The sequence below is a fragment of the Podarcis raffonei genome, chromosome 18 (genome assembly GCF_027172205.1).
Source record: "Podarcis raffonei isolate rPodRaf1 chromosome 18, rPodRaf1.pri, whole genome shotgun sequence".
Classification (NCBI taxonomy): Eukaryota; Metazoa; Chordata; class Lepidosauria; order Squamata; family Lacertidae; genus Podarcis; species Podarcis raffonei.
This window is the reverse complement of record NC_070619.1, coordinates 12,674,020-12,700,716: the sequence shown is the minus strand read 5'-3', so window position 1 is coordinate 12,700,716 and position 26,697 is coordinate 12,674,020. Positions and strand designations below refer to the sequence as shown.

Below are 26,697 nucleotides of genomic sequence, written 5' to 3'. Positions count from 1 at the left end.
CTGAGGGCCGTGTCGCCCAGAGGCTTCTGCAAATACCAGCCCAAACCACCTGCCATAATAATAATAATTTTATTATTTGCACCTCGCCTGTCTGGATGGTTCGCCCCAGCCACTCTGGGCAGCTTCCGACAAATATAAAAGCATAATGAAAAATCAGACATTAGAAATGTCTTCTAAAAGCTGTATAGTTACAAAAACCAACTGAGCTCTCTAGGCATCAGATTTAGATTATTCCTACAGTTTTAATTTTGGACACAATGTGGTACATTATCGGCATGACAGTGCTATAATATAAGAATTGTAATAGGTTAAAGGAAAGCAACAATTTATCAGTTTTAGAGTTAGGCCCGTAACTAGTTGCAGTTGTCATGACTTTACTGTTCCCTGCAGGTTCACCCAACGCCTTAATTATATAGTTTCCTTTGTGTGTTTAAGACACACCTCTTTTAACTTGGACTTTTGACACATTAGGAGCCACCCTATAAGAACACTTTTTAAAACTGTGTTTTAAAATGGCTCTAACCTGCCAGTGGACCTTAAAGGGGGATAATAATAATAATAATAATAATAGTAATAGTAATAGTAATAGTAATAATAATAATAATTGCCAGCAGGACTGGCATCCTCTTGTTTTGCGGGCTTGCGGTGTTCGCGAGCCAAAACGGATGAGTACCAAGGTACGACAACCAAGGTACGAGTGTATTACTACACACAAGGCGGTTTAGGGCAACAAAATATATGACAAACATGCACCTTATAATAAATTCCAATACTAAAAGTCATAAGGAAGCAGAACTTCAAAACAGAACAGCTTGTATCAAATAAAGTAATATTCAGTAACCTGTTAGAATATAATAATACACAATAAAATTAACTCTCAGATCATCAGCAAATAGATAAATTCCTGTCCGCGGTCCCCCTCCCTTCGCCACCTTTTCCTAAACACACCTTGCCTCACTGTTTATATGCCAAGGGGTTGGAGGAATCCCAGGAAGGCCTTGGCGGGACTGGGAGGGCCGTGCTGGGGGTCCGAGAGCTAAACAAAGTTTGCGCGGATGTTGAAGAGAAGCCTCTCCTCTCAGCCTCCTCTGTTCCAGGCGAAACATACCCAGCTCCTTCAACTGTTCCCCATAAGGCTTGGCTTCCAGACCCTTGGTCATCTTGGTCATCCTTCCCTGTTAAAATTCAAATTCTTAATACCTTCTCATTTTCATAGCTCCATTAGAATGCATGGTGCTTTATTAAGCAGCATAAAGATTAGGTCCCTGACCCTAGGGGCCATACATGCATGCATGTGGCAAAATGCGAAATTTTGTTTATTGATGATAATCCCATTTGTCATCCTTATTGTCTCATTGACATCCCCAGCAAAACTCCTAATGTATTGCATGCATTATTTTTTATCAAAGTAAACATAATGGTTATAATAATAATAAAGTGGAAGAGGAGGATGGAATTGCCAAGGTGGAAGGGAGACTGTGCGGATCAAACCCCAAACCTTGGCGTTACCAGCGCCACGCTGGAGGAAAGACCTTCCTGCTGTGTATATCTGGCTGCGCATTTCCCCCGCTCTTGGAGTTTTCTTTCGCAATCAAGGCACGGCCAGAGGTGCCTTGACCAGCAGCTCATGTTGTTCCCTCCAGATGTTCCTGCACTCCAAGCTCAGCCCTGTGACGCAGCAGCAAGCAAGGCCGATGCAGTTCCTGGCTGCATCCACGGAAGTCTAGCGTCCAGGTCAAGGGGAATTAGGCAGGGCCATATATTAATATATCGCCCAAAACCAGCTTAAAGTCCGGGGGAAATAGATCAGTATATGCTTAGCCGATGATGCATCACGATGTTGAAAACCAGATATTGCCCTAGTAGAAACCAAACCTTATGATCAGCCGTTGAAGGAGCCGAGCGTGCTTAGCCTGGGAGAAGAGGACAGATGTAACAGCCATCTTCAAATATCGGAAGGGCCGTCAGATTTATATATTTTTTATTTTTACCACTCCAGAGGGGAGAATTTGAACCAGTGGGTTCTGATGGCAAGAAAGGAGATTGCAACCAAATACAGTGAAACCCGGAAGCAAATGATTCGGTTTCTGAACGGTTTCCGTAAGCCAAGCGCAGCTTCCGTTTTGAGTTTCCCTGTTGTGTTGAGGCTTCCGCTTTCAGTTTTTGAATGTTTTGGAAGCTGAATGGTCTTCCGGAACGGATTACGTTGGAAAACCGAGGTCCCGCTGTAGCAGGAAGCTGTTTCTGAGTGTTAAGAGGGGTTTTGACAGGGCCTGGACTCCCCCAGAAGGCGAACTCTCCTCTGTTGGAGGTTTTCAAACAGATATTGGGGGCCAAGGATTCCTCCGCTGTGACTTCTGCCTTGCAGAGGGTCCCTTCTGCACCTGCAGGCCTCAGCCGGGTCTCGCTTTCTTTGCCCCACCTGTCCGGACACGTGTCCTGGGGCCGGTCCTCTCCCCACCCCAAGCCACTAACTACACTCTGTGGCTCCTCCCCAGATTTCGCCCCCAAAAGCCCCCGCAGGAGCTTGTGTTTTTAAACAAGGCAGGCAGGAGGGGATCTCTGGAGCCCGGCCTGTTCGGTTTCTGTTTATTTTTGCCCTTTCCCACTTCCTAGATGCTCGGAATACCTTTCGGGGTGAGGTCATCCTAGGCATGGGAGTTCCTGGTTTCCTTCACCCTTTCCTTGCTGATTAAAAAAAAAAACACCAACCGTTCCGATACAGCTGGGTTTGGGGGCTGAAACGTGTTTCCCCTTGGGACTCTTGGCCTTGAAAGGAGGCGAAGGAGCCTTTGCAGGTAGAAAGAGAGGCCTTTTTGTGGAGCGGGGGCCATTTAGAGATTAGCTCAGTGGCTCTCAGCTGCCTCCCCCTCGCTCTTTCTAGACCCCATCCCCTTTTAGCAACGCATATAAAACAGAGCAGTTATAACAGATGAAAATTAAAAGGTGGAAAACATCTGGTCCGCTCGGTCGGTAGAGCACACAACTCTTTAATTCTCTGGGTTGCAAGTTCGAGCCCCCCGTTGGGCAAAGGTTTCTGCATTGCAGGGGGTCGGACTACATGGCTTCTGGGTTATGAGCGCTGCCGCCAGGCTCATAAACAGCCGCTCCCCTGTGGCGAGTGGAGATCTTCTCCAGGCGAACAGGCTTGGGGATGAACAGAAGGTTCCCGTTTCCTTGGGCCCCGATTGCCCAGGCACACATGGAAGTTCTGTTTTTATCTCCCAAGGAGGCTTAATTCCCTGGTGTCCGTGGGTTTGCAAAGCCAGTTACCTCCTGACTACACACCTCTGGCATTTGGGGTTGTTTTTAGGGGCCTTTGAAGCAGGACCCCCCCCCCACTGCTTTCTAAGCAGCTCTGAACCTTCGTTGCCCTCATTCGCATGTGGGCCGGTTGCCCCACCCAGTCTGCAGAAGGGTCAGACTGGGAACACCCTGCTGTGGGCTCTCCACCCCTTCCCACCAGCCTCTGTCTTGCGTGAATTGTGAATTGCTTCAGCCGGTTCAGCTTGTCTTGGAGACGGCAGCCTCCGATTCCTGACGTCTTCTGTGCTTCCGGCAGCGGCAGGACGAAGGCAGCAACAAAACTGGTGGTTGCCGGTTCAGAAAGAGCTTGCAAAGCCCCCCCCCCCCGGCTTTCAAAGGGTGGGTGTGTTTTAAGCAAAGAGACGCTTTATCCGAGGGACCTTGTCGGAGCAGCCAAACTGTCTCTGGAGGTTCCCAGGGTCATCCTCTGCCACCTGCAGACCTAAGGATTTGGCATCTCGGCCTGAGAGCCAGACGGAGCACAGGCCTGGATGATGGACCTGTGGCTTAGCTTTTAAAGTTTTCAGCGTTTGATGTTTTATCATGTTTTTAATATTCTGTTGGGGCTGACCAGGGAAACCCAGCGGGGTATAAATGATAATAAAAAGGTCAAGGCCCCGTGGGCGGTTAAGTCCTGTCCAAGGCGACTCTGGGGTTGCGGCGCTCATCTCGCTTTCAGGCCGAGGGAGCCGGGGTTTGTCCACATACAGCTTTTCCGGGTCATGTGGCCGGCAGGACTAAACCGCTTCTGGTGCAATGGGACACCGTGACGGAAGCCAGAGCTCACGGAAACGCCGTTTACCTTCCCGCCGCAGCGGTACCTATTTATCTACTTGCACTGGTGTGTTTTCAAATTGCTAGGTTGGCAGCAGCTGGGACAGAGCAACGGGAGCTCACTCCATCGCGGGGATTCAAACCGCCGACCTTCCGATCGGCAAGCCCAAGAGGCTCAGTGGTTTAGACCACAGCGCCACCCCTCTCCCTTTTTACGAACAATAAATATTATTATTATTAGCATGGGATCATAGAATCATAGCTTTCTGGAGTGGGAAGGGATCCTGAGGGTCATCTAGCCCAACCCACGGCAATGCAGAAATATTTTGCTCCCCATGTGCTCGAACCCACAATCCCAAGATGAAGAGTCGCGTGCTCCAGTGAGCTACCCCAGCAATCAGAGACTCAGATATATAAGCCAGGCACCAAATGGCTCCATAAACCAAGGTTGCAGTTCCCACAATGGAATGTCTAGTTGCCGTTTATTTATTTAAAAGTCTTTATTTTTCAAAGGATGGACTTGCCGTGATTGATTCTCATTTAAAGATCTGGCTAGTTCAGAGGACCTTGAGCTGTGTTAAGAGTTTTGAGAACTTAAAAGAAAAGTCCCTTCCTCCTGGGACATTTTGGCAGTTGCTGTTCCCTCCTGCGACAGGGAGTTCCACAGGTGAACCACAGGGCTTTCTGCAGGTCGGGCTGAGCGCTGCATGTGCTCAAAGTCATCTCTGGGGCACTTGGCGTCGGCTTGGGACTTGTGGGATCGGCCTGGCAAGAAGGAAGTCCCACGCTTCTTTTTCTTCTTCCCCTCCTCAGATTGCGCAGTAAACGTCCACAAAAACTGCAAGACCCTCTTGCCTGAATGCAGTGGGGCCAAGTCCAAGGTAAGCCACCTTCCTCCTTTTCAAGGCGGGGAGACGCAGAAGGGGCTCTTGGCCTCCCTTCTTCGCCAGCTAAACATTGCGATACAGCGATGATAGATCATGACATCTGAAATAAGGATGGGGCTATGCAAAGGTGTCAGCTGGCTTCGCGGTTTTCCCCACACCCTGATATTTGCCTTGCCTGTTCTTGCTTAGGGAAGTTTTTAACGTTTGAAGTTTTATCGCTTTTTTATCATCATTATTATTAATATTCTGTTGGGAGCTGCCCAGAGAGGCTGGGGAAACCCAGCCAGATGGGTGTGGTATAAATATATTATTATTATTATTATTATTATTATTATTATTATTATTATTATTGCAATTCGCTGAGAGAGCTGAGCCGGCCGAGTTAACAGGAGCTGTAGGAATCGAGAGAAACCTTGGCCGGCTTCATGCTTTTCCCCAAACAGTGGTACCTCGGAAGTCGAACGGAACCCGTTCCGGAAGTCCGTTCGACTTGCAAAACATTCAGAAACCGAGGCGCAGCTTCCGATTGGCTGCAGGAAGCCCCCGCAGCCAGTCAGAAGCCGCGTCGTACGTTCGTCTTCCAAAGAACGTTCGCAAACCAGAACACTCACTTCCAAGTTTGCGGTGCTTGGGAGCCAAAACGTTCGACTCGCAAGGCGTTCGGGATCCGAGGTACGACTGTATTGTGATTTTTGCATAGCGCGCAAACGTCACGATTCACGATGTCTTGCCACAGCGAAGCCCTTCAAGTCCAGTTTCCTTTTCTCATTGTGTTGTGTCTCTTCTTTCTTCCCTCCCCTTTTCTATCTTGCAGCAAAGAGATTTGTTCCTCCGCCCTCCGAGCTCCCCACCCAGTTCGCTCCGGAGCTACAGCCCAGGTTCGTCCCCCAAAATCATCTTTTTCTTCGGCTCTGACTTTCCTTGCAGGCGGGGCTGAGGCTTTTCCCCCTAAGAGGAAAGGCGGCAGCGTTTGGGCCTTTTCAGTTCAGAGGAGAGGCGAGGAAGAGGCCACCTGGTTGAAGTAAAATCACGCCTGGCGCACAGCAAGTGGGCACAGGAGATCGCGGGCACCCGAATGTCGGAAGACCCGGAACCGGCAGGAGGAAATACTGCCTGCAGCACATGGTTAGACTGTGGAACTCCCTGCCACAGTGACGGCCACCAACTTTTTAAAAAGGGACTGGACAACTTGGTGGAGGAGAATCGGGCTATGATGGCTGCGCCCTTCTGCATCTACCCAGGAATACTTCTGAATCCCAATTTCTGGAAACCACTGGAACCTGTAGAGAGAAGGCTCTTGTGCTCACGTCCTTCTCGCGGGTTTCCCATAATGGGCAACTGGTCGGCCGCTGTGAGGTCAGGAACGCTACTAGATGGGCCGTTGGCATGATCGAACGCTACAAAAGTGGGGGGCGCTGGGCAGCCCAGAAAGTGGCTCCCCCTTTTCCTCGCTCGGGAAAGCTCTAGAACGCTCCCGAGTGGCCTAAAATCGCCCCATGTGTGCCTTTTTGTGCTTCTTCCCTCCTTCCCTTCATCTCACCTCATTGTGAAACCTCGACAAAAAACGGGAACGAAAAATATCACAGAGCCCTGAGAAAATCGATAAGCTGTTTTCCCCCCATCGATCGCTTGCTTGGCAGCTGTGAAACGGGGGAAAATAGATATCTATCTATATTATCAGGTTGGCTGTTTGTGCATGCCTGTTAAATTGTGCCGGTTTTCTTGGCTCCCGGCACTGAGTGGGGCTAAAAAAGAAGAAGAAGGAGCTGGGTAAGAGATTGGAGGCGGGTTTGCGGGGGGGGGGGGAGCGGGCCCTTTTTCCTCTCTGCCTAGCGGTTGGAGCATCTCTGCGGTGCGCAGTCTGGTCTGTCAAGAGAAGCGGCCAGGGAATCAATGGCTCTCTTCGGTGGCCTGCAGGCTGTGCTAATTGAACTCAGAAAACGGCTTGCCTTTCGGGGAGCCTGGCTTGTGGGGGGCAGGAGGGGGACTTGGAGGGGGGAGAGCCGGCCGGACTAGAAACCGTTTCGGGGGCCGGCGGTTCTCCCACTCGCCTCGTGGCCCCCCCCCAAGCCAGCAAAGGGCAGAAAATGAGATGGAGGGGGCATCCGTTGGACGGCTCCAGGGCTGTGGAGTTTGCATGGCTTTCAGCTTGGAATGGGGGATGGAAGCGCCCGGGGGCACGACTTCGTTTCGCCAGCCGTGGGCCTGCGCGGCAAGAATCGTTTCCGTGACGGACGTGGGAAGAGCCTGCCTTCTCAGGCCCCTCCAGGCCAGCTTCCTCGTCTCACGGCGGAGAAATACCCCCCGAGAACCCAGGAACCGAGGTAGACTGCCCCCGAGCTGGAGGCTCTATAAAAACTCAAGCCGAGTCCGGCTGCCGCAGCATCGGACCAGCCCAGCCTCCTCACAGTGGCCAACTGGACGACTCAATGGGAAACCCGCCAGCCGGATTCAAGTGCGAGAACCCTCTGTCCTCCTGTGGTTCGCAGAAACCGGGATTCAGAAGCCGAGCTGCTGTGGCCGGCCGCCTTTGGCAGCCCTCTCCTCCATGGATTTGTCTCTTTGAAAGCCGTCTAAGGTCAGTGTCCGCCGTGGCCTCCTGCAGCAGTGTGTTCCGCCATTCAGATCTTGCACTACGTGAGCAAGCCCTTCCCTTTTGCTACTTAAAGCTGCTTTCCTCCATCCGGTTTTTTGCCCGGAAATCCGCACGTGCGGATAAAACCTGTGTTGATCTTCCCAGCGTCAGGTTTGGAAGAAAAGGTTGGCAGAGCTTCTTGCCCTGGCCTGATCCGCACCGCATTCTGGCTGCCGCTTTCCCCATAGCACCTCCAGGCTGCTGTGCGGACGAGAACGGCCTGTTCTTCCGCGCTGGGCAACTGAAGTGAGGGTGGATCCTGGGAGAGATTGTTCTCCCCCTGCTGCCCCTTGCGCTTTCCCTAGAGCTCTGTTCCAGCAAAACAGGCTTGTCAGGAGTGAACAGACCCCCATGGGGAGAGGCCGGCCAGCCTTGCTGTCTTCTTAAAGCCCAGTATTCCCAGAAGCCCAATATCCTCAGTGCCGCCAGCACTGTCTGGCAGCAGCTGTTCTCGGGGCTTCAGCTGGGAGTCTGCAGGCAAGGGCATCGCTTCTTTGCTCAGCTGCGGTGCTTGCCTTATGAATGACGCAAACCCACCCCCCAAAGTCCTTGCAATTCCAAGCTAGGTCCTTGGTCTGTTGAGCTTGGAATCGCCTGCGTGGACTCAGCAGCAGCTCCCCAAGGTTTCGGAGCCAGCTGTACCTCCGCTGTGCGAAATTCGCCAAGCACATTTTGCACCTGGCTTTCGACCTCTCGCAACCCTGTGACGTCTGCATCAGGGAATCCTTGGGTCATTCCAGTTTCCACCCGCTCTGACCCCATCCTGTTGAATTCTATCCGTGGTATTTCATCTGCACAACGGGAATGAAATTTGGGGACCCAAATGCTTTTTCTGGGTAGCCCAAGCAGGAGCAGCAAACGACGTTATAGCGGATTGTTTGCCGCTTGTCTTGGCTTTCTCCATTCACCGTTTGGAAGGATATATCCCTGTGTTACGAGTGCTCTGTGTCCCCAGTAAAAAGAGGTTGGAGTAGACCAGGCTTCCTCAGCCTCGGCTCTCCAGATGTTTTTGGCCTGCAACTCCCATGATCCCTAGCTAGCAGGACCAGTGGTCAGGGATGATGGGAACTGTAGTCTCAAAACATCTGGAGGGCCGAGGTTGAGGAAGCCTGGAATAGACCAATATATCGGTGGACTGTCCTTCGATCAAGGGACTTTCCTTTTAGTTCTCAGAGCTCTTAACCTGACTCAAGGTAGTCCTCTACCTTGTTAAGGTACCAGGTGTTTAACTGAGAATCCATCCCAGTCAGTCCATCCTTTGGAAAATAGGACTTTAGAGCCGTCTTGCCCAAAAATGGCATCTGGAAGTTCCGTTTTGACAACTGCCACCTTGGTTTAAGGGGCTGTTCGGCAGCCAGCTTATATATTGTGAGTTTCTAACGCTGCCTAGCTCTGACCCTTCCCCTCCTGGCTGTGTGTAGGTGTGTTTGTGTGTCTTCTCTCCTCTTCTTGGCCACAGCAGTGTGCAATTCTTAATTCGATTCCTCCTCCCCCCCCCTTAATTGCCAATGTCTCCAGCCGACGAAACACGGCCTCCCCCTAATTATATTTATTTTACGCCGGGCTGTTTTGTGCATCAAACACCTCGGAGGGTGAATGTGCCTTTTCCGTTTGCCAACTCGTCTTCCAGCTCCTCAGTTTGGCGCGGCGGCCGTGAGCCTCTCACAATTCCCCCCTCCCTCACGGTTGTAAGATAATTCTATTCTTTGACACATGGGAGCATGTTCTCCCTTTGGGAGCCGAGGTGTAAATAATTGCGGGCTCCGGCCGCTCAACGAGGGACTTAGCAATTTCCAGAGCACGCAGTGGGGGCCCAATTTCCTCCCCTCCAGACTTGCCTGCTGGTTCCGCCAATACGCCCCCTGCTGCTGAGCGGCCGCGCTTGCCTTTCTGGACACTTCTAGAAGGGCCGGCCGGGCGGTATAAAAGCGTGTCGTGCCCCCCGGGCCACAGTGCCGCTTCGCAGGCATGGGCAATGCCACGTCCAAGGGTGGCAACGGCGCCACGGCGGCGCCTTCCGAGCTCCTCTTCTGCGGCTCCTTCTCCAACCGCTGGAACGAGAGCGTCTTCCTGGAGAACGAGCTGCTGACCTCCCGGATCCTCTCCGTCCTCCGGCCCCACTCGGACGGCCGGGGGCTCCTGCGGGCGGCCGGGCCACCCTTCGCCGCCCGTTTCCTGAGCACCAACTCTGCCTTTGCCTCCGTAGCCTCCGCCTTCCGGGAGCACCCGCACGGATCCCTCCTGGGCCCGGATGGCGGCGCCCTTGGGATGACGATCGCGCAGAGGGGGAGCTCGCCCACGCCGCTGGCCGACGCAGCTTCCGTCAGGGCTGCCGCTAAGCCCGGGTGAGTAGGCAAGCCTGCCCTGGGGGCTCCGAGGGGGGGGCGGGAGGCAGCGGGAAAGAGCGCCCCCTCCTTTGGCACAGCCCTCCTCTCTTTCCCTCCTCCTGTGATACGATAATCTTTATTGTCATTGTCCCATGCAGAACAGCGAAATTGAAAAATCTACATAAGGCATTCAAAACCAAACAAGCCTGCTATCCCAGCTAGCCTCCCTTTTGCAGAAAAACATGGGTCTAAAGGACCCCCAAAAGCGGGGAGACTCTCCCCTCCCCAAACCCTGGACTTGTGGCAGATGCAAGCATGATTTTAAATTGGAATATTTCTGGTTCATTTGGGGGGGGGCAGCATCAGGAGATTGCCGTCTGGTGTTTTATAGCATGAGGCTGCTGTCAGTATGAAATCCTTTCTTCCTTGGCTTTATTTCTTCGCTCAGCACGCGGCTCTTAATCTCAGGTCCGTGGCTTCGAGTCCCACGTAGGGCAAAAAGATCCTTGTACTGCCGGGGTAGGGCTGGATGACCCTTGGGGATCCCTTCCAACTGAACAACTGCATGATTCTTTAGCTCTGATTCCTGCATTGCATGGGGTTGCACTAGAGCACCCTCGGGGTAAAATAGGTAGGTAAAATAGGGAACATTTAGAACAAAAGGTAGAAATCAGATGGGAAGCAAAACTGTCGGACAGGCACGTAGGCTGAGTCCAGTTGCACGGGGGTCAAAACCGCAGAGCCCCGGTTGAAGGATATCAGCCGTATCTGGTTGTCGACTCTAGTTCAAGATTTCCCCCTGGCTCAGGATGAGAGTCAAGTCATATAGAAAGCGCTCAGAGGTCCTAGTCCTTGTCAGAATCTCAAGTTGTGGATCCTTTTCTCTGTTTCTGGGGACGGGGACCAAGCGCCCCTCGCCCGATTGAGGGCTGCTTCCCATTGAGCTGGTGTGGGTCTGTTTCTCGGGGAGGTCTTGGTCCCCCTCTGCTCCGCGTTCCTAGCAAAGGAACGGCTCTCCCTTTGGGCTTGCAAATGTCTCCTGATGCCGGCAGGCTGAGGGCCAGCCCTCGAGTGTGGGGAGTGAGATTTCCAGGGGGCTGGAATTTGCAAGATCGGGGCTGACTGTGCAAGCGAAAGGGGGGCGAGGGCAGGGATCAGCCCGAGCTTGCAAGGAGGGTGGGCAGAAGTATTGCCACTGGGGGGAGCGAGGAGGCACAGAAAGGAGGTTTATTACATAACCGAAACGCCAGCCATTCAAAACTCATTGGCACACAGCAAAATCTGTTCTCGACATGCTAGCAGATCTCAGCACGCAGGTTTCAAAGAGATGGTTTTCTCCGTCCTGTTTTTGTAAATCTTTCTGCTGGGACGGGCTTGCGGGGTCCCACCCCTTTGCAGCCCCAGAAAGCTTTTTTTAATTTTTAGTTTAGAGAAAAGGAGCTGGGAAGAGGGAAAGCTTTTATCCCCTGCCCCCTGCAACAGATAAAAGGCGGCCCTCCTTCGCTCGGTGTGGAGTTAATCTGCAGAACTCCTTTCCACAAGAGGCGGGGAGGGGGGCACCAACTTGGATGGCTTTGCAAGAGGAGGGGGCTTTCGAGGGCTCCTAGCCCAGGACAGCTCTGCCTCTGCCCCCACTGTCGGAGGCGACCATGCTTCTGAGTTCTGCTTGCCGGAAACGACAGGAGGGCTCTTGGGTTCGAATTCTGCTTGCCAGTTTCCCACTGAGGCTTCTGGCTGGCCACTGTGAGAGCAGGAGGCTGGAGCAGACCTTGGCCGGATCCAGCAAACGCGTCTTAAGTCATTGAGCTCTGGAGCTGCTTCAGGCCTCCAGTGACAGAGGGAGACGTGTGGTTTTACCCGCTTTCAGAGTTGTCGCTTGTTTGCTTTTTGCAGCACTGAATGTTCACCCCAGACTCGGTGTTTTTAGATCCCTTCCTCGATGCTCTTAAACTGAAGCAGCCCCCTGTCTCCCCCCATTCTTACAGTTAGTGGAGCATGTGACTCTTCATCTCGGCATTGTGGGCCGAGCCCCCTAGGCTCAAAAATTTAGGGGGTTGGACTCGATGACCCTCCGACTCTACAATCCTTCTTCCTCTTTCATGACCTCCGCCGTCCCGTTCCCAAAGGTGTGAGGCCCCCTCCCAATACTGTGTGACACCCGGCTAGGCGGTCCGACAAGGGGGCTGGCAGCTCCTCTGACGCCAGCTCTGCGCTTTCCCCTCTTCAGGCTCACGGGGGCAGAGATGGACGAGGGGGATTCGGGTTTCCTGAAGCCGAAAGCGGCCTCCGAGGATGTCGTCTCCGTGGCCCCCTCCACGGCGGAATCGGTCTTTGTGGAAGGTAAGGGGGGGGGCCGAATCCTGTGCCTTGGGGGTTGTGGTGACACAGTGCGCTGGGACATGGGATGTTGAGTGCGAGAGAGAGCAAGAGCGTGTGTGTGTGTGTGTTTGTGCGTGGAGAATCAGAATTGTGTAGTCAGAAAGAGGCCCCCAAATATCATCTAGTCCATCCCCCTGCAACGCAGGAGCCACAGCTAGAGACAAGCAAGGTGCAGAATTAGCAGGGTTTCGCTTTCCGGCCGCAAAAAGGCCTTTCCGTGGCCAGAGCTCTTCGTCAGACGGCCGGGGGGGGGGGGAACCGCCCGTCGAGCACTTTGTCTGCAGCAGCCTCTTCCTCCCCGCAGATGCTCAGTACGCCTCCTTGTGGAACGAGCTGGAGACGGACGCCCGGGAGTTTGAGGCCCCGTCGTGGAGCCTCGCGGTGGAGCCAGCCTACGCCAAACAGCAGGAGAGGGAGGTCGCCAAGAGGCAAGACGTCATCTACGGTGAGGAGCCCGGAATCGCCTCCGCGGGGCCCTCTCTGCGGCGGCTCTGGCCAGGGCCCCTTGCGCTCGGATGGATGGGAAGCAGGGAGCCCGACAGCAGGTGGCGCCAGAGGCAGGGAGGAGTCCCAGCTTTGTCTCTGCCTTCTGCCTGCCTGTGCGGAGTTCTGCAAGGGGAACAACAGAGACACGCGGAGGCAGCTGGCAGGCAGGACCCCTGACTCCAGACCCCTAAGCTAGCTGGGAGGGCAGGTCCCCATTCACACAAATGCAGCCGCCTAATACAGTTATAAAAGGGGGAAACCGGTGAAATTGATAAAATATTAGTAGAAATAAGAGGATCCAGAAGATTTGATCTTGGGGAAGCTCACCTGACAATGTTTAGAGAAAATAAGGATAAGACAAGAATTTGTATTGTTTGTGTTGTCTGTATGTATTGTTTATTTGTGTTATAAAATGAATAAAAAAATTTGAAGAAAAGAAAAAGGATCAAGAAGATCAGTTAAAAGAGGCATCGGAAAAGGAGACAACAGGGCAGATAGATAGTCAAAGCTAGGGGGAAATAGTGGAGAATTGTGCGTTGAAACTGTCGTCCATAAGAATAAAAGAAAAGTTAGCTTGGAGATGGTGCTTAAACACCAGTCAGATTAAATCAAATAAACAAGGAATATTCAGTGTTACGTTGGAGGGTGTGCCAGGAAACCGGGAATTACGTTCACATGTGGCGGAGGTGTGACTTTTTGGGGAGTCGGAAGGGTTGTAAAGTCGGGACTCAAACGAGGGTGATGTGCTTCCCCCTCCAGAGCTGATGCAGACCGAGATGCACCACGTCCGGACGCTGAAGATCATGCTGAAGGTCTACTCGCGAGCCATGCGGGAGGAGCTGCAGTTTGGCCAGGCCACCATCCTCCGCCTCTTCCCCTGCGCCGACGAGCTGCTGGAGCTGCACGGAGCCTTCCTCTCGCAGCTGAAGGAGCTGCGGCAGGAGGCGCTGGAGGAAGGCAGCGAGAGGAACTACGTCGTCCAGCGGATCGGGGCCCTCCTGGTGCAGCAGGTGGGTCCGGGGGGGGGCCCTTTCTCCCCTCACCCCCAGTCGCAGAACAACAACCCAATAGCCCACCCCCAAATAAAAAACACATTTTAAAAGGGCGTAGGATGTCAACCAAAGGTAAAGGTAAAGGGACCCCTGACCGTTAGGTCCAGTCGTGACCGACTCTGGGGTTGTGGTGCTCATCTCGCTTTACTGGCTGAGGGAGCCGGTTTGCAGCTTCCGGGTCATGTGGCCAGCAGGACTAAGCCGCTTCTGGCGAACCAGAGCAGCACACGGAAACGCCGTTTACCTTCCCGCCAGAGTGATACCTATTTATCTACTTGCACTTTGACGTGCTTTCGAACTGCTAGGTTGGCAGGAGCAGGGACCGAGCAATGGGAGCTCACCCCGTCAAGGGGATTCGAACCGCCGACCTTCTGATCGGCAAGCCGTAGGCTTTGTGGTTTAACCCACAGCGCCACCCGCGTCCCTTTTAACAACCCAATAGCCCACCCCAAATTAAAAAAACACGTTTAAAAAGGGCGTGGGATGTCAACCAAAGGCCTGGTTAAAAAGGAATGTTTTTGCTAGGCGCCTAAAGGTGTGCAATGAAGGCGCCAGGCGAACTTCCCTGGGGAGAGCATTCCCACAGTTGGGGAGCCACTGCAGAGAAGGCCCCGCTCTCGTGTTGCCACCCTCCGCGCCTCTCGAGGAGGAGGCACACGAAGGAGGGCCTCGGAAGATGATCTCAGGGTCCAGGTGGGTTGATATGGCAAGAGGTATTGCGGTCCTGAGATGCAATCGCCCCTCCTTTTTCCCCTGCCTCCCCGGTTTCCAGTTCTCAGGGGAGACAGGCGAGCTGGTCAAGGAGAAGTACGGCGTCTTCTGCAGCAGCCATGGAGAGGCGGTCGCCCACTACAAAGAGCTCCTGCAACAGAGCAAAAAGTTCCAGAACCTGATCAAGGTAAGGGGGCCAGGAAAGGAACCTTCAGCCAGCGGGGCATAATGGTGAAGAACAGATTGTGGCCTTGGGAGACCCGGGTTCGAATCCCCACTTGGCCCTGAAGCTTCTTGCAGGGTCGTTGTGAGGATGGAAAGGGGGGGGGGAGAGGAGGAGAACCTTGGAAGAAAAAAAGGAGCATATAAATAAAAGAATAAAAGGAAATTACAGGGGTACCTAGGTTCCCGAACGGCTTGGCTCCCGAACGAATCGGCTCCTGAACGCCGCAAACCCGGAAGTGAGTGTTCCAGTTTGTGAACGTTTTTCGGAAGCCAAACGTCCAACACGGCTTCTGATTGGCTGCAGGAAGCTCCTGCTGCCAATCAGAAGCCGCGACTTGGTTTTCGAACCGTTCCGGGAGTCGAATGGACCCCCGGAATGGATTAAGTGCGAGAACCCAGGTTCCACTCTGTGTGTGTACATAACCAAGCCTCTGCGTTCAGTGGCAGTCTGTCTCGGGAGAGCGAGATTTGGGGGCCTGAATTGGGCAGGTTGGGGGCCGCAAAGCCTTTCCCACGAAGCGAAGCCCTCCCCGCCCAGATCTCTCGTCTCCCTTGCCCTCTAGAGAATCAGCAACTCTTCCATCGTGCGGCGGCTCGGGGTCCAGGAGTGCAACCTGCTGGTGACGCAGCGCATCATGAAATACCCCGTCCTGGTGGAGCGCATCATTCAGAACACGGAAGGTGCGGCTTGCGAGGGGTGGGGGTGGGATAGAGGACCTCTAGAGGTCCCTTCCGGCTTGATGGCTCGATCCCTTTCCCCCTCTCAACTGAACTTTGAGGCCCATTCGGGTGTGGGGAGAACCCTTTCCAGCCTCAGAGGGGCTGCCTTGTTGGGGCCCCGCTGCATTTAGGTGGTGGGTGTAGCTAAAGGGTAAAGTGGGGGGAGCAATGGCTTTGACTCCTCCCCCTGGGTCCTGGAAGCCACAAAAGTCGCAAGGTTTCCACCAGGGTGCATTTGATTTAAATTGATTCAAATCACTAGTCAGTAAGACTTGATTAAAATCACTTTTTTATACAGAAAGACTCATTCTCGCGGGTATAATCTTAACATTTACAAGCAGGTGAAGGTTTCGGTTTTGGAATAATAAATTTCCAGAGTAGTTTTTACAGCTATATCAAGAATTACCAATTTGGTTCTGCTAGTAGAAATACATAAGGCAGATAATTATGAAATTATCGTGAGGTTTGATAAGTTAACTGTTTATACTTGGACAACTTTTTCTGCTGTGCTTGATTGGAAGGAGAAAAACAGTCGTTTCCTTAATAACAATTTAAACAATTTATTTAACTAAAACAATGACATTGTAGCATATCTATCCTTGTTTGTTAACTGGTGTGGTTAAACAATAAAAAAAATAAAACTTAGACTGAGTTTTAGCACACATGAAAAACTTAAAACTAATCCTTATTTCCTGATGAATAGCCTTTGGGCTATAACATAACTTAAATAGAAAATCCTTAGAAGCTTGGGGGCTTCCCTGCGGGGGGGGGCTCCGTTTGCCCCCTTTGAGGACAGGATCCCCGATGGCCTGATCCTGCAGCCGGGCTCTCCGCAGCTCCTTGCAGTCCCTGAATGGACAGAGCCCCCGGGGGGACAGGAGCGAATCCCTTCCTCCATCGTCCCCCGGTTTCTTCCCCCCAGCCGGCACCCAGGAGTACGAGGACCTGACGCGGGCGCTGGCGCTGATCAAGGAGGTCATCACGGCCGTCGACGCCAAGGTCAACGAGAACGAGAAGGGGCAGCGCCTGCGCGAGATGGCGACCAAGATGGAGGTGAAGTCGTCGGGGAAGTTCAAGAACGGCCTGGTCTTCCGCAAGGAGGACATGCTCCAGAGGCGGCTCCTGGTGGATGGCGTTCTGTGCTGGAAGGCGGCTTCCGGGCGCCTCAAAGGTGGGTCCTTTCGGCGTCCCCCCAAAGTTTCATGGGACAGAGGACGGGATTTGCAGGCTGGCGCTGTGGGTTAAACCACAGAGCCTACGACTTGCCGATCAGAAGGTCAGCAGTTCGAATCCCCGCGACGGGGAGAGCTCCAGTTGCTCGATCCCTGCTCCTGCCCACCTAGCAGTTCAAAAGCACGTCAACGTGCAAGTAGATAAATAGGTACCGCTCCGGCGGGAAGGGAAATGGCATTTCCGTGCGCTGCTCTGGTTTGCCAGAAGCGGCTTAGTCCTGCTGGCCACATGACCCGGAAGCTGTACGCCGGCTCCCTCGGCCAATAAAGCAAGATGAGCGCCGCAACCCCAGAGTCGGCCACGACTGGACCTAACGGTCAGGGGTCCTTTTACCTTTTTTAGTGCAGCCTCCCCGGGTGCCGGGAGTCAGCCGGCGACAAACCACTCTCTTTTATTCACAAGATATTTTCTGGCAAGGCTGCTCAGGCCTGCTTAGAGTCGGAAGGGACCCCAAGGGAACCCTCATTTCTTTATTTATTAAATAATTTTTTAAAACACATGACACAAATCCAGTGTTCGAAAAAACACACAAAACATTTTGACTCCCATCTGGCCCCTTTTGCGGTTTCATGCATTATTTCTAACACCGCATTTTCTTCATTATTAATTAAGGTAAAGGTGAAGAGACCCCTGACCATTAGGTCCAGTCATGGCCGACTCTGGGATTGTGGGCGCTCATCTCGCTTTACTGGCCGAGGGAGCCGGCGTACAGCTTCCGGGTCATGTGGCCAGCAAGACTAAGCCACTTCTGGCGAACCAGAGCAGCGCACGGAAACGCTGTTTACCTTCCTGCCGGAGCGGTACCTATTTATCTACTTGCACTTTGACGTGCTTTTGAACTGCTAGGTTGGTAGGAGCAGGGACCGAGCAGCGGGAGCTCACTCCGTCGCGGGGATTCAAACCGCCGACCTTCTCATCGGCAAGTCCTAGGCTCTGTGGTTTAACCCACAGTGCCACCTGCATCCCCATAATTAATTAGTTTCCCCGTAAAGCACATTTTGACGGTTTGGTTTTAAGCCCACCCTGCTGAATGAACTTGTATGGGAGCGGCGATTTTTCAAACCGCCCACAGATTTCCCCCCATCTCTGCTAAAGCGTCTTGGTCTCACTCCTGTTTCTGTCGACTTTTGGCAGAGATCCTGGCCGTGCTGCTGACCGACGTGCTGTTGCTGCTGCAGGAGAAAGACCAGAAGTACACATTCGCCTCTGTGGTAGGTGGCCTAGCCCACCGCCGGGCATCAGGGCCGGGCGATACCTGCTTCCCCATATATATTGCCAGCTAAACCTCACAGTAACCCCATTATCTTACGATGTTGGGAGGGAGGGAGGAGGCAGTTGAGGCAGATGAGCAGCGCCACTATTTGCAGTATATGATTTTATTGGTGTTAGCCGCCCTGAGCCTGGGGAGGGCGGGGTATAAATAAAATTTATTATTATTATCTGCCGTTTCCTGGCAAGGCTGGGTGGGTGGCACACATGGCACAGCAAACGTGGATCCCCGGGGTCGCCGATCGCTGGCTCACCCCAACAATAGCCAGGTGCCATACAAAATCAAACCCACCAGAATGCCACAGTGATCCATGTGACGGTCACCTCCAGGCTTGACTACTGTAATTCGCTCTACGCGGGGCTGCCCTTGAAGCTGTCCCAGAAACTCCAGCGGGTGCAGAATGCCGCGGCGAGGCTCCTTACGGGGTCCTCGCTGCAAGATCACATTCACCCGGTGCTATACCAGCTGCACTGGCTCCCGGTGGAGTAGAAGGTCAGATTTAAGGTGCTGCTTTTGACCTTTAAAGCCCTTCACGGCCTAGGACCCTCGTACCTACGGGACCGCCTCTCCCGGTATGCCCCACGGAGAGCCCCAAGGTCCATAAATAGCAACACCCTAGAGGTCCCAGGCCCTAAGGAAGTTAGATTGGCTTCAACTAGAGCCAGGGCCTTTTCAGCACTGGCTCCAGCCTGGTGGAACGCTCTGTCTCATGAGACCAGGGCCCTGCAGGATCTGATCTCTTTCCGCAGGGCCTGTAAGACAGAGTTGTTCCGCCTGGCCTTTGGCTTGGAGCCAACTTGATTCCCTCCCCCTCTTTCTTTTTTCCTTTCTCCTTCTGTGCTGGAACTCCTATTTGGGGATTCCCCTTGCTTTTTTCTGGCCCGTGTAGGGCCAGTCTGGATAGTTAGCCTTGGTGAAGACTTGACGTTTTTATCCCCAAAAAGGTTTTTGATTGAGTTTCCACTGAAATGAGGCTGCATTTTAATGTTTTAAGGTTTTATTTTAATCTTGTTTTTTAAGCTGTATTTCAATCAATTGTTTTTATATTTGGTGGTAGCCGCCCTGAGCCTTGGCTGGGGAGGGCAGGGTATAAATAAAATTCATTGTTATATCACGCAAATCCCAATTGCTAAAGCACGTGAACGCAATAGGCTGTATGATAACAATCACAAAGTTATTTACCAGAAACTACTTCTCAAGAATTAGATGCAGCTTCTCATAGTGTCAAAATCAACAAGGTGACATAATATATTAAAGTGTAGCTCATCTGGTTGACCATCAAGCCCAGTATGTACAAAATACAAATCCTATTTTGTCAGTGCCGTAGTACGTTGATTTCTAATTTCTTCATTTTCTCTTGTATTCCTTAGACGAGTGACATGAAATAATCTGAGTGCCATACAAGGCACAGGAGTCTCCCTGGGCTCCCTCTTCTAAGGACGCTTCAGAAATAATAATAATAGTAGTACAGTAGTAGTAGTAGTAGTAGTAGTAGTAATAATAATAATAATTTTATTATTGCTACACCACCCATTTGGCTGGGTTTCCCCAGCCACTCTGGGCGGCTTACAACACACACAAAATTGTAAAACTTTAGGCACTGAAAATTTGGAAAGAGCGATTTTCAGCAGGTGTGTAAAAGGGCATTTTGAGGCTTGCAGAGGTTGCCTGCGAAAGATTCCTACGGGGTTTTCCCCAGAGGCCTTTGCTGCCCTGCGGTGTCACGACGGTGACCGCAGCTCTTGCCAGATGGGCAGGATATAAATAATAAAATTATTGTTGTTATTGCTCCGCAGGACGCAAAGCCGCCGGTGATCTCTCTGCAGAAGCTGATCGTCCGGGAAGTGGCCAACGAAGAGAAGGCCATGTTTTTGATCAGCGCCTCCCTCAAGGGGCCGGAGATGTACGAGATTCACACCGCCTCCAAGGAGGAGAGGAATTTCTGGATGGCACAGATCCGCCGGGCGGTGGAGAGGTGAGCGGGGGGGAGCTCCCTGGCCCTGACTCCTGCTGGGAATGGAATATTAATAACTTATTATTTGTACCCAGCCACTCTGCACGACTCCCAACAGAGGACTAAAAACAGAATAAAACATCAGAAAACTTCCCTGAACAGGGCTGCCCTCAGATGTCTTCTAAAAGCCAGATAGTTGTTTATTTCCTTGATATCTGGTGGGAGGGCGCCACAACCGAGAAGGCCCTCTGCCTGGTTCTCTATAATGTAATTTTATTATTTATACTGGGTTTCCCTAGACAGGGCTGCCTTCAGATGCCTTCTTAAAGGTCAGGTAGTTGTTTATCTCCTTGACATCTGATGGGAGGGCATTCCACAGGGTGGGCGCCACCACCGAGAAGGCCCTCTGCCTGGTTCCCTATAGCCTCACTTTTTGCAATGAGGGTACCGCCAGAAGACCTTTGGGAGATGGACCCCGGTGTCCAGGGTGGAGACGCTCCTCCAGGTCTACTGCCCCTTTGAGGCCATTTAGGGCTTTCAAGGCCAGCACCAACCCTTTGAATTGTGCCAATTGAGCCAATGCAGGTCTTAGGAAACAAAGCCGTCCTAAGGAGTTTATTGGGGGCGCTTCTGTCTTGTCTGCTCAGCTGTCCCGACGAGGAGGAGGAGCTTCTTGCTGACCCTGAAGAGGAGCGGAGGCAGGCCGAGGCGAGGGCAGTGAAGCTGAAGGAATTCCAAGGTAGGAAGGCTTGAACTACATGACCCTTTGGCCAGGGGGAGGCCTGGCCTGATTCCTACATCCGAGCTCTTCAGGGGCTGCAAGGAAGGTCGCCCAAAGGGAGAAATTCCTGTCTCCCCAGGAAGGGGAGGCGGCCTTGCGCTCTCTGTTTTCCTGTTGTTCTTGGGTTGGCTGCCCCCACCCCTGGGTGCTGCGCTGCCCTGAACTCTGCCTCCCGCCTCTAGACCGCCTGAGCCAAAAGGACGAGCAGATCTTGCAGAGCCTGAGCGACAAGCAACAGATCTACCTAGAGATGGCGGAGATGAACGGCTTCGAGGACCCGGCGCCCGGCTCCCGGCCACGGCTCATTGGCAGGGCGGACTCCCCGGAGAGCCTTCAGGGGGAGGCGATCCTCAAGAAGGCGGTGGCGGAAGGTGGGTGCCGCGCTCGCGAGACGCCCCGGGTGCTTGGGACTGCAGCTCCCAAGCGCCTGGGGAGCGCCCGGCGGGCAGAGGCTCGGCTGGGCGCTGGCCGCCTCTCCTCCGCCTCCCCGCCGAAACCAGTTTTTGCGTTTGCAGTGGAAGGCCTACAGAGCCTGATCTTCACCCAGCTAGGGGGGTCCGCGGCCCCCGCCCGCTCCGAGGACACCACCGGCGGGTCGAGCCTGCTGAGGCGCGCCGAGACCTTTGGGGGGTACGACAGCGCCACGGCCGGCCTGGCCAAAAGTAAGTGGCCCCCTAAAATGGGGGGCGAGGGGGAGAGTGGTTGGAGGCAGAGGGGTGGTGGGAGGAACCAGCTAGGGAACCCCCAGGGGAAGGAGGCCCAGAGCCCAGGAAGTGGGGGTAGTAGGGAGAAGCAGAAGAGGCAACAGGGCTTCGTGAGCAGAGCGAGTCGGTGGCAGAGAGCATTGCAGAATCAGGGGCAGAAGCTGAAGGAGGAGAGGAGCGAAGCCACGAGACAGAGATGAAGTCCCAGGGGTTTCCCCCTCCTGCTGCAAGAAGCTCCCCTCCCCTTGGGTCTCCCAGAACCAGGAGAGGCATGAAGAGGGCGGAGGAGAGATTGTCTGCACGTAGGCACAGTCCTGGATTGCTTGGAAAGAGCAAAAGAGGAGGGGACTTAGGCGGCTGTCATGGACAGAAGAAGAAGAAGAAGAAGAGTTTGGATTTGATATCCCGCCTTTCACTCCCTTTAAGGAGTCTCAAAGCGGCTAACATTCTCCTTTCCCTTCCTCCCCCACAACAAACACTCTGTGAGGTGAGTGGGGCTGAGAGACTTCAAAGAAGTGTGACTGGCCCAAGGTCACCCAGCAGCTGCATGTGGAGGAGCGGAGACGCGAACCGGGTTCCCCAGATTACGAGACTACCGCTCTTAACCACTACACCACACTGGCTCACCGGCAGAGGAATGGTGGGGGGCACCAGCTGGGGAACCCCCAAGGGAAGAAGGCTCAGCGCCTGGGGAACGGGGCGATGATGAGTGGGCAGAGGGAGAAGACTGGGCAGAGGAGTTGGGGTAAGCTGAAGAGGGAACAGGGTTTTGTAAGCGGGGAGATTCTGTGGCAGAGAGCAGTCCAGAATCGGGGGCAGAAGCGGAAGCAGGAGAGAGGAGGGAAGCCAAGAGCCAGAGATGAAGTCACAGGGGTCTGCCCCTCCTGCGACAAGCTCCCTCTCTGCGGGTCTCCCAGAACCAAGAGTGGCATGAAAAGCACAGGGGAGAGGTTGGCTGCCCGCAGACATAGTCTCCGATTGCTTGGGGAAAACCCTGGAGAGAGGGAAGGGGACTTGGGCAGCTGGGGGCAGGCAAGGATTTCCAGACTTGGCCACTGATTTCCAGAGCTGCCAGAGATGAGTTGCTGTGCTCATCAGGACTGGCGCTCCTGGACAGATTGTGTTTTTGCCAACGAAGAGTAACCACCTGTTTCTGAACAGTGCTGCTCCTTTGACAGCACCCTTGCCTTGCCGTTCAAAGCGGGGCGCCCCCTCTCACCCCACTCCCTGCCTTCTCTTCCCCAGTGGGCAGTTTCAAGAGGAAGGTCTACGGCGGGGAGCAGCGCCTGCGGGACCGCCGAGCCCCCCTTGCCAACCCGGAGGACCCCCCCTCGGCCGGAGGAGAGGAAGGGCCGCGATTGGTAAGGGGGTTGGGGGGGCAGGCACCCTTGGCAAGACACAAGTAGGGAGGACCAGAGGCCGGAAGAGGTCCGTATTTGGGAACGAAGTCTAAAACAAGCTGGGGTTTTCTTAAAAAAATTAAATGCCCCCTCTCCTGCCTTTCTTTCCCATCTCCGCCAAGCTAAGCAGTTGGCTCCTGACCTCTCTCGCCCTGATCTGGCCACTGTGATCCACGCGACGGTCACCTCCAGACTGGATTATTGTAACTCGCTCTACATGGGGTGGCCCTTGAGACTGACCCAGAAACTCCAGCGGGTGCAGAATGCCGCGGCGAGACTCCTTACGGGGTCCTCGCTGCAAGATCACATTCACCCGGTGCTATACCAGCAAGGTGCTGGTTTTAACCTTTCAAGCCCTATACTGCCTAGGACCCTCGTACCTACGGGACCGCCTCTCCTCGTATGTCCCACAGAGGAACTTACGGTCTTCAAACAAAAACATCCTGAAGGTCCCAGGCCACAGAGAGGTTAGGCTGGCCTCAACCAGAGTCAGCGCTTTTTCGGCTGTGGCTCCGACCTGGTGGAACGCTCTGTCACAAGAGACCAGGGCCCTGTGGGACTTGACATCTTTCCGCAGGGCCTGCAAGACGGAGCTGTTCCACCAAGCCTTTGGCCAGGGCACAGCCTAACTCCCTGCTTTGGCAATCTGCACAGAACTCTAGCCCAATGGTTGCCATCAATTTGATTTGAATTAATTTTATAATGAAATGATTTTAGAATGTTGTATTATTTTATTGTTGTTAGCTGCCCTGAGCCCAGCTTCAGCTGGGGAGGGCGGGATATAAATAAAATTTTTTATTATTATTATTATTATTATTATTATTATTATTATTATTATTATTATTTCTGCAGGGTGACAGTGTAAGGCAGGAACGTCCCGGCGGCTCCCTGGAAACGGAGTCGGAGGTAAGCATGCGGGCAGGATCCTGGGCACTGCCCTCCTGCCCTTGGGGCTTCCTAGCCGCTTCCTAGCGCAAGGGCATGTGCAAAGCGGTTTGGGGTCTGGGTGAAGGGTTCAAACGGGAGAGGGAAGCTCTGGGGGGCCTGAACCAGCAAGGAGATTTTCCCCTTGAAAGATAGATCTCCCCAAACCAGTTGGAAGTCCATATTGTGATACCGGTTTCGTAATTTTTGACCTGGCAATATATCGCGGTGTTTGTGTGCTGTGCAAAAATCACAATGGCGGAAAAACCGTGAAGCCAGCCATGTTTTCTCTCGATTCCTGCAGCCCCTGTTAACTCTGCTGGCTCTGTTTTGCAGGGGGCAGCGAATCATGAGAGCAGTCACCGGCAAAAATATCAATACAGGGAAAACCGTGCCTCCCCGTAGCTCCATCCTTGATTCAGACATCGTGATCTATCGGTACTGTGGTGCCTTGCTTCTCAAACTTAATCCGTTCCGGGAGTCCATTCGACTCCCGAAACGGTTCAGAAACTGAGGCACAGTTTCTGATTGGTGCAGGCGCCCCGGAAACAATAGCTGACGGCCGCGCCGGACGTTCGGCTTCCAAAAAACGTTCACAAACCGGAATGCCCACTTTTGGGTTTGCGCCGTTTGGGAGCCAAGCCGTTCCACTGTATATTGCAATCTTTAGCTGGTGATCTATTGCGATGTTACAATTCAGGGCTTGCCCAGCACTTCTTGACAGCCTTTTGTTTCCTCCCTCAGCTCGTCCAAAGGATACAGACCCTCTCCCAGTTGCTTCTCAGCCTCCAGGTAAGGGGACCCCTACTTTTCCCTCTGCGCCCCCCAGATTTAGGGCAGCAGACGGGGTCACAGGGAGCACACTTAGCAGAGCACACTTAGCCCGAAACCCACGGAGAAGGATACCCCCTCCTGCCCCCTCTTGACTGTTTTCTGTGCATCAGACCCCTCCCTCTGTCTTCGCGGAGTCCCGAGGGACCCTCTCTGTTCTACTCCGTTCAACACCTCTTGCGGTGGTTTGACCCCTTTCCGTTTTAACAGCACAAATTCTGCAAACACCATCCTTATCTCCTTGAAATAATTTCTCCTGCACACTCCCCGTCTCACCTTAACGGCACACGTTAATTTATCATTAATAGCTATATCCCACACCTCTTTATACCATTCTCCCATTTTATATTCTGCTTGCCCCTTCCGCTTCCTAGCTACCATAATTTGTGCTGCTGTCAATGAATTTGTGAGCCAGTCCTTCATAGCCTGTGAACCTTCCGCCCCATTGTAAATCGATAATAACGCTACCTCGGTCCGCTTTGACCCAGTGATTTCTGTCACAGCCGTACTTCAGTTTTCGAACGTAATCCATTCCGAAAGACCATTCAGCTTCCAAAACATTTGAAAACTGAGTCGCAAAGTGCCGTCTGTGATTTCCATTGAGAAAATTGAAGGGGGAAAAAACCTCGGCAGAAGCCGTTTGACTTCTGAGGCGCGTTCGAAAATGGAAGCAATTACTTCCGGGTTTTCGTAATTTGAAAGCCGAAATGTTTGGCTTCCGAGAAGCTCGAAAACGGAGGTACCACTGTATCTCCTTAAACACACTTTGCCAGAAAACTTCTTTCTTTCCTTCTTTCTTTCTTTCTTTCTTTCTTTCTTTCTTTCTTTCTTTCTCACTCCCCCCTTTCTCCCCCCGGCAGGCCGTCATGGCCCAGCAAGACAGCTGAAATAATAGTTATAATGTTATTATTTATACCCTGCCCATCTGGCTGGCTTTCCCCAGCTTATTCTCATCATCATCATCCAGCCAGTCCCTGACATCGAGGCCCCCGGCTTTCCTCTCCGTCTCTTGCGCTCTGCTTTGGCAAGTCCCTCTTTCTTTCTTTCTTCCTCCCCCCGGCAAGTCGTTATGGCCCAGCAAGACAGCTGAAATAATAATTATAATATTATTATTTATACCCCTTTATATCAGGCTGGGTTTCCCTAGCTTATCATCATCATCCAGCCAGTCCCTGACATCGAGGCCCCCGGCTTTCCTCTCCGTCTCTTTTGCGCTCTGCTTTGGCGAGTCTTCCTTCCTTCCTTCCTTCTCACTCCCCCCTTTCTCCCCCCGGCAGGCCGTCCTGGCCCAGCAAGACAGCTACCTGGAGGTCCAGCGGAGCGCCCTGCTGGACCGGGAGCGCCAGTTCCGCCTGCAGTCGACGCGGGGCAACCTTCTGCTGGAGCAGGAGCGCCAGCGCAACTTTGAGAAGCAGCGGGAGGAGCTGGCCCACGTCCAGAAGCTGCAGGGCCAGCTGAAGGCGGAGCAGCGGCGCTGGGAGCGGGAGCGGGAGCGCCAGCACAGGGAGGCAGAGGCAGCGGAGGCCCGGCTGCGCCTGCGGGAGGAGGAGGCCCGCCAGCTGAAGGAGCGGCTGGGCCAGGAGCGCCAGGAGCTGGAGCGCCAGCGAGAGGCCTACCAGCACGACCTAGAGCGCCTGCGCGAGGCCCAGCGGGCCGTCGAGAGGGAGAGGGAGCGGCTGGAGCAGCAGCGCAGGCTGAAGAAGCAGAGCGCCAGCGCCTTCTCGCCTCCGGAGGCAGGGCAGGTGAGCGCGGGCTCCTGGGCTCCTGGGCGGGTGGGTGAGATGCCTCGCCACCCGACTGCTGCCGACCGTGGCAGGGACACAAAGCGCGGCAGACCGGTTGCATGCAGAGGAATTGGGCGGGGGCGGGAATAATAATACAGTGGTACCTCGGGTTACTGGGACGTGGGGGGTGCTGTGGGTTAAACCCCAGAGCCCAGGGCTTGCTGATCAGAAGGTCGGCGGTTTGAATCCCTGCAATGACGGGGTGAGCTCCCGTTGCTCGGTCCCTGCTCCTGCCAACCTAGCAGTTCGAAAGCACGTCAAAGTGCAAGTAGATAAAAAGGTACCGCTCCGGCGGGAAGGGAAACAGCGTTTCC

The 26,697-nt window shown here is 53.5% G+C and overlaps 1 protein-coding gene across 3 annotated transcripts in view; it reads left to right on the top strand.

Moving 5' to 3' along the window:
* The window catches only part of ARHGEF18 (Rho/Rac guanine nucleotide exchange factor 18), a 50,894-nt gene that overhangs the window by 21,234 nt on the left and 2,963 nt on the right, over positions 1 to 26,697 (top strand). For 2 of the 3 annotated variants that reach the window (XM_053372223.1, XM_053372222.1), the window contains 18 exons: positions 4,894 to 4,961; positions 5,782 to 5,845; positions 9,809 to 9,947; positions 12,157 to 12,269; positions 12,613 to 12,753; positions 13,554 to 13,804; positions 14,619 to 14,744; positions 15,346 to 15,463; positions 16,425 to 16,673; positions 17,870 to 17,946; positions 19,802 to 19,980; positions 20,607 to 20,698; positions 20,923 to 21,111; positions 21,256 to 21,402; positions 22,690 to 22,805; positions 23,697 to 23,750; positions 24,513 to 24,560; positions 25,877 to 26,341. In XM_053372223.1, the coding sequence (XP_053228198.1) occupies positions 4,894 to 4,961; positions 5,782 to 5,845; positions 9,809 to 9,947; positions 12,157 to 12,269; positions 12,613 to 12,753; positions 13,554 to 13,804; positions 14,619 to 14,744; positions 15,346 to 15,463; positions 16,425 to 16,673; positions 17,870 to 17,946; positions 19,802 to 19,980; positions 20,607 to 20,698; positions 20,923 to 21,111; positions 21,256 to 21,402; positions 22,690 to 22,805; positions 23,697 to 23,750; positions 24,513 to 24,560; positions 25,877 to 26,341 (2,636 nt within the window). Of the gene's footprint in view, positions 1 to 4,893; positions 4,962 to 5,781; positions 5,846 to 7,157; positions 7,546 to 9,808; positions 9,948 to 12,156; positions 12,270 to 12,612; positions 12,754 to 13,553; positions 13,805 to 14,618; positions 14,745 to 15,345; positions 15,464 to 16,424; positions 16,674 to 17,869; positions 17,947 to 19,801; positions 19,981 to 20,606; positions 20,699 to 20,922; positions 21,112 to 21,255; positions 21,403 to 22,689; positions 22,806 to 23,696; positions 23,751 to 24,512; positions 24,561 to 25,876; positions 26,342 to 26,697 lie in introns of those variants that run through there. The other variant, XM_053372221.1, reaches the window with a different exon arrangement.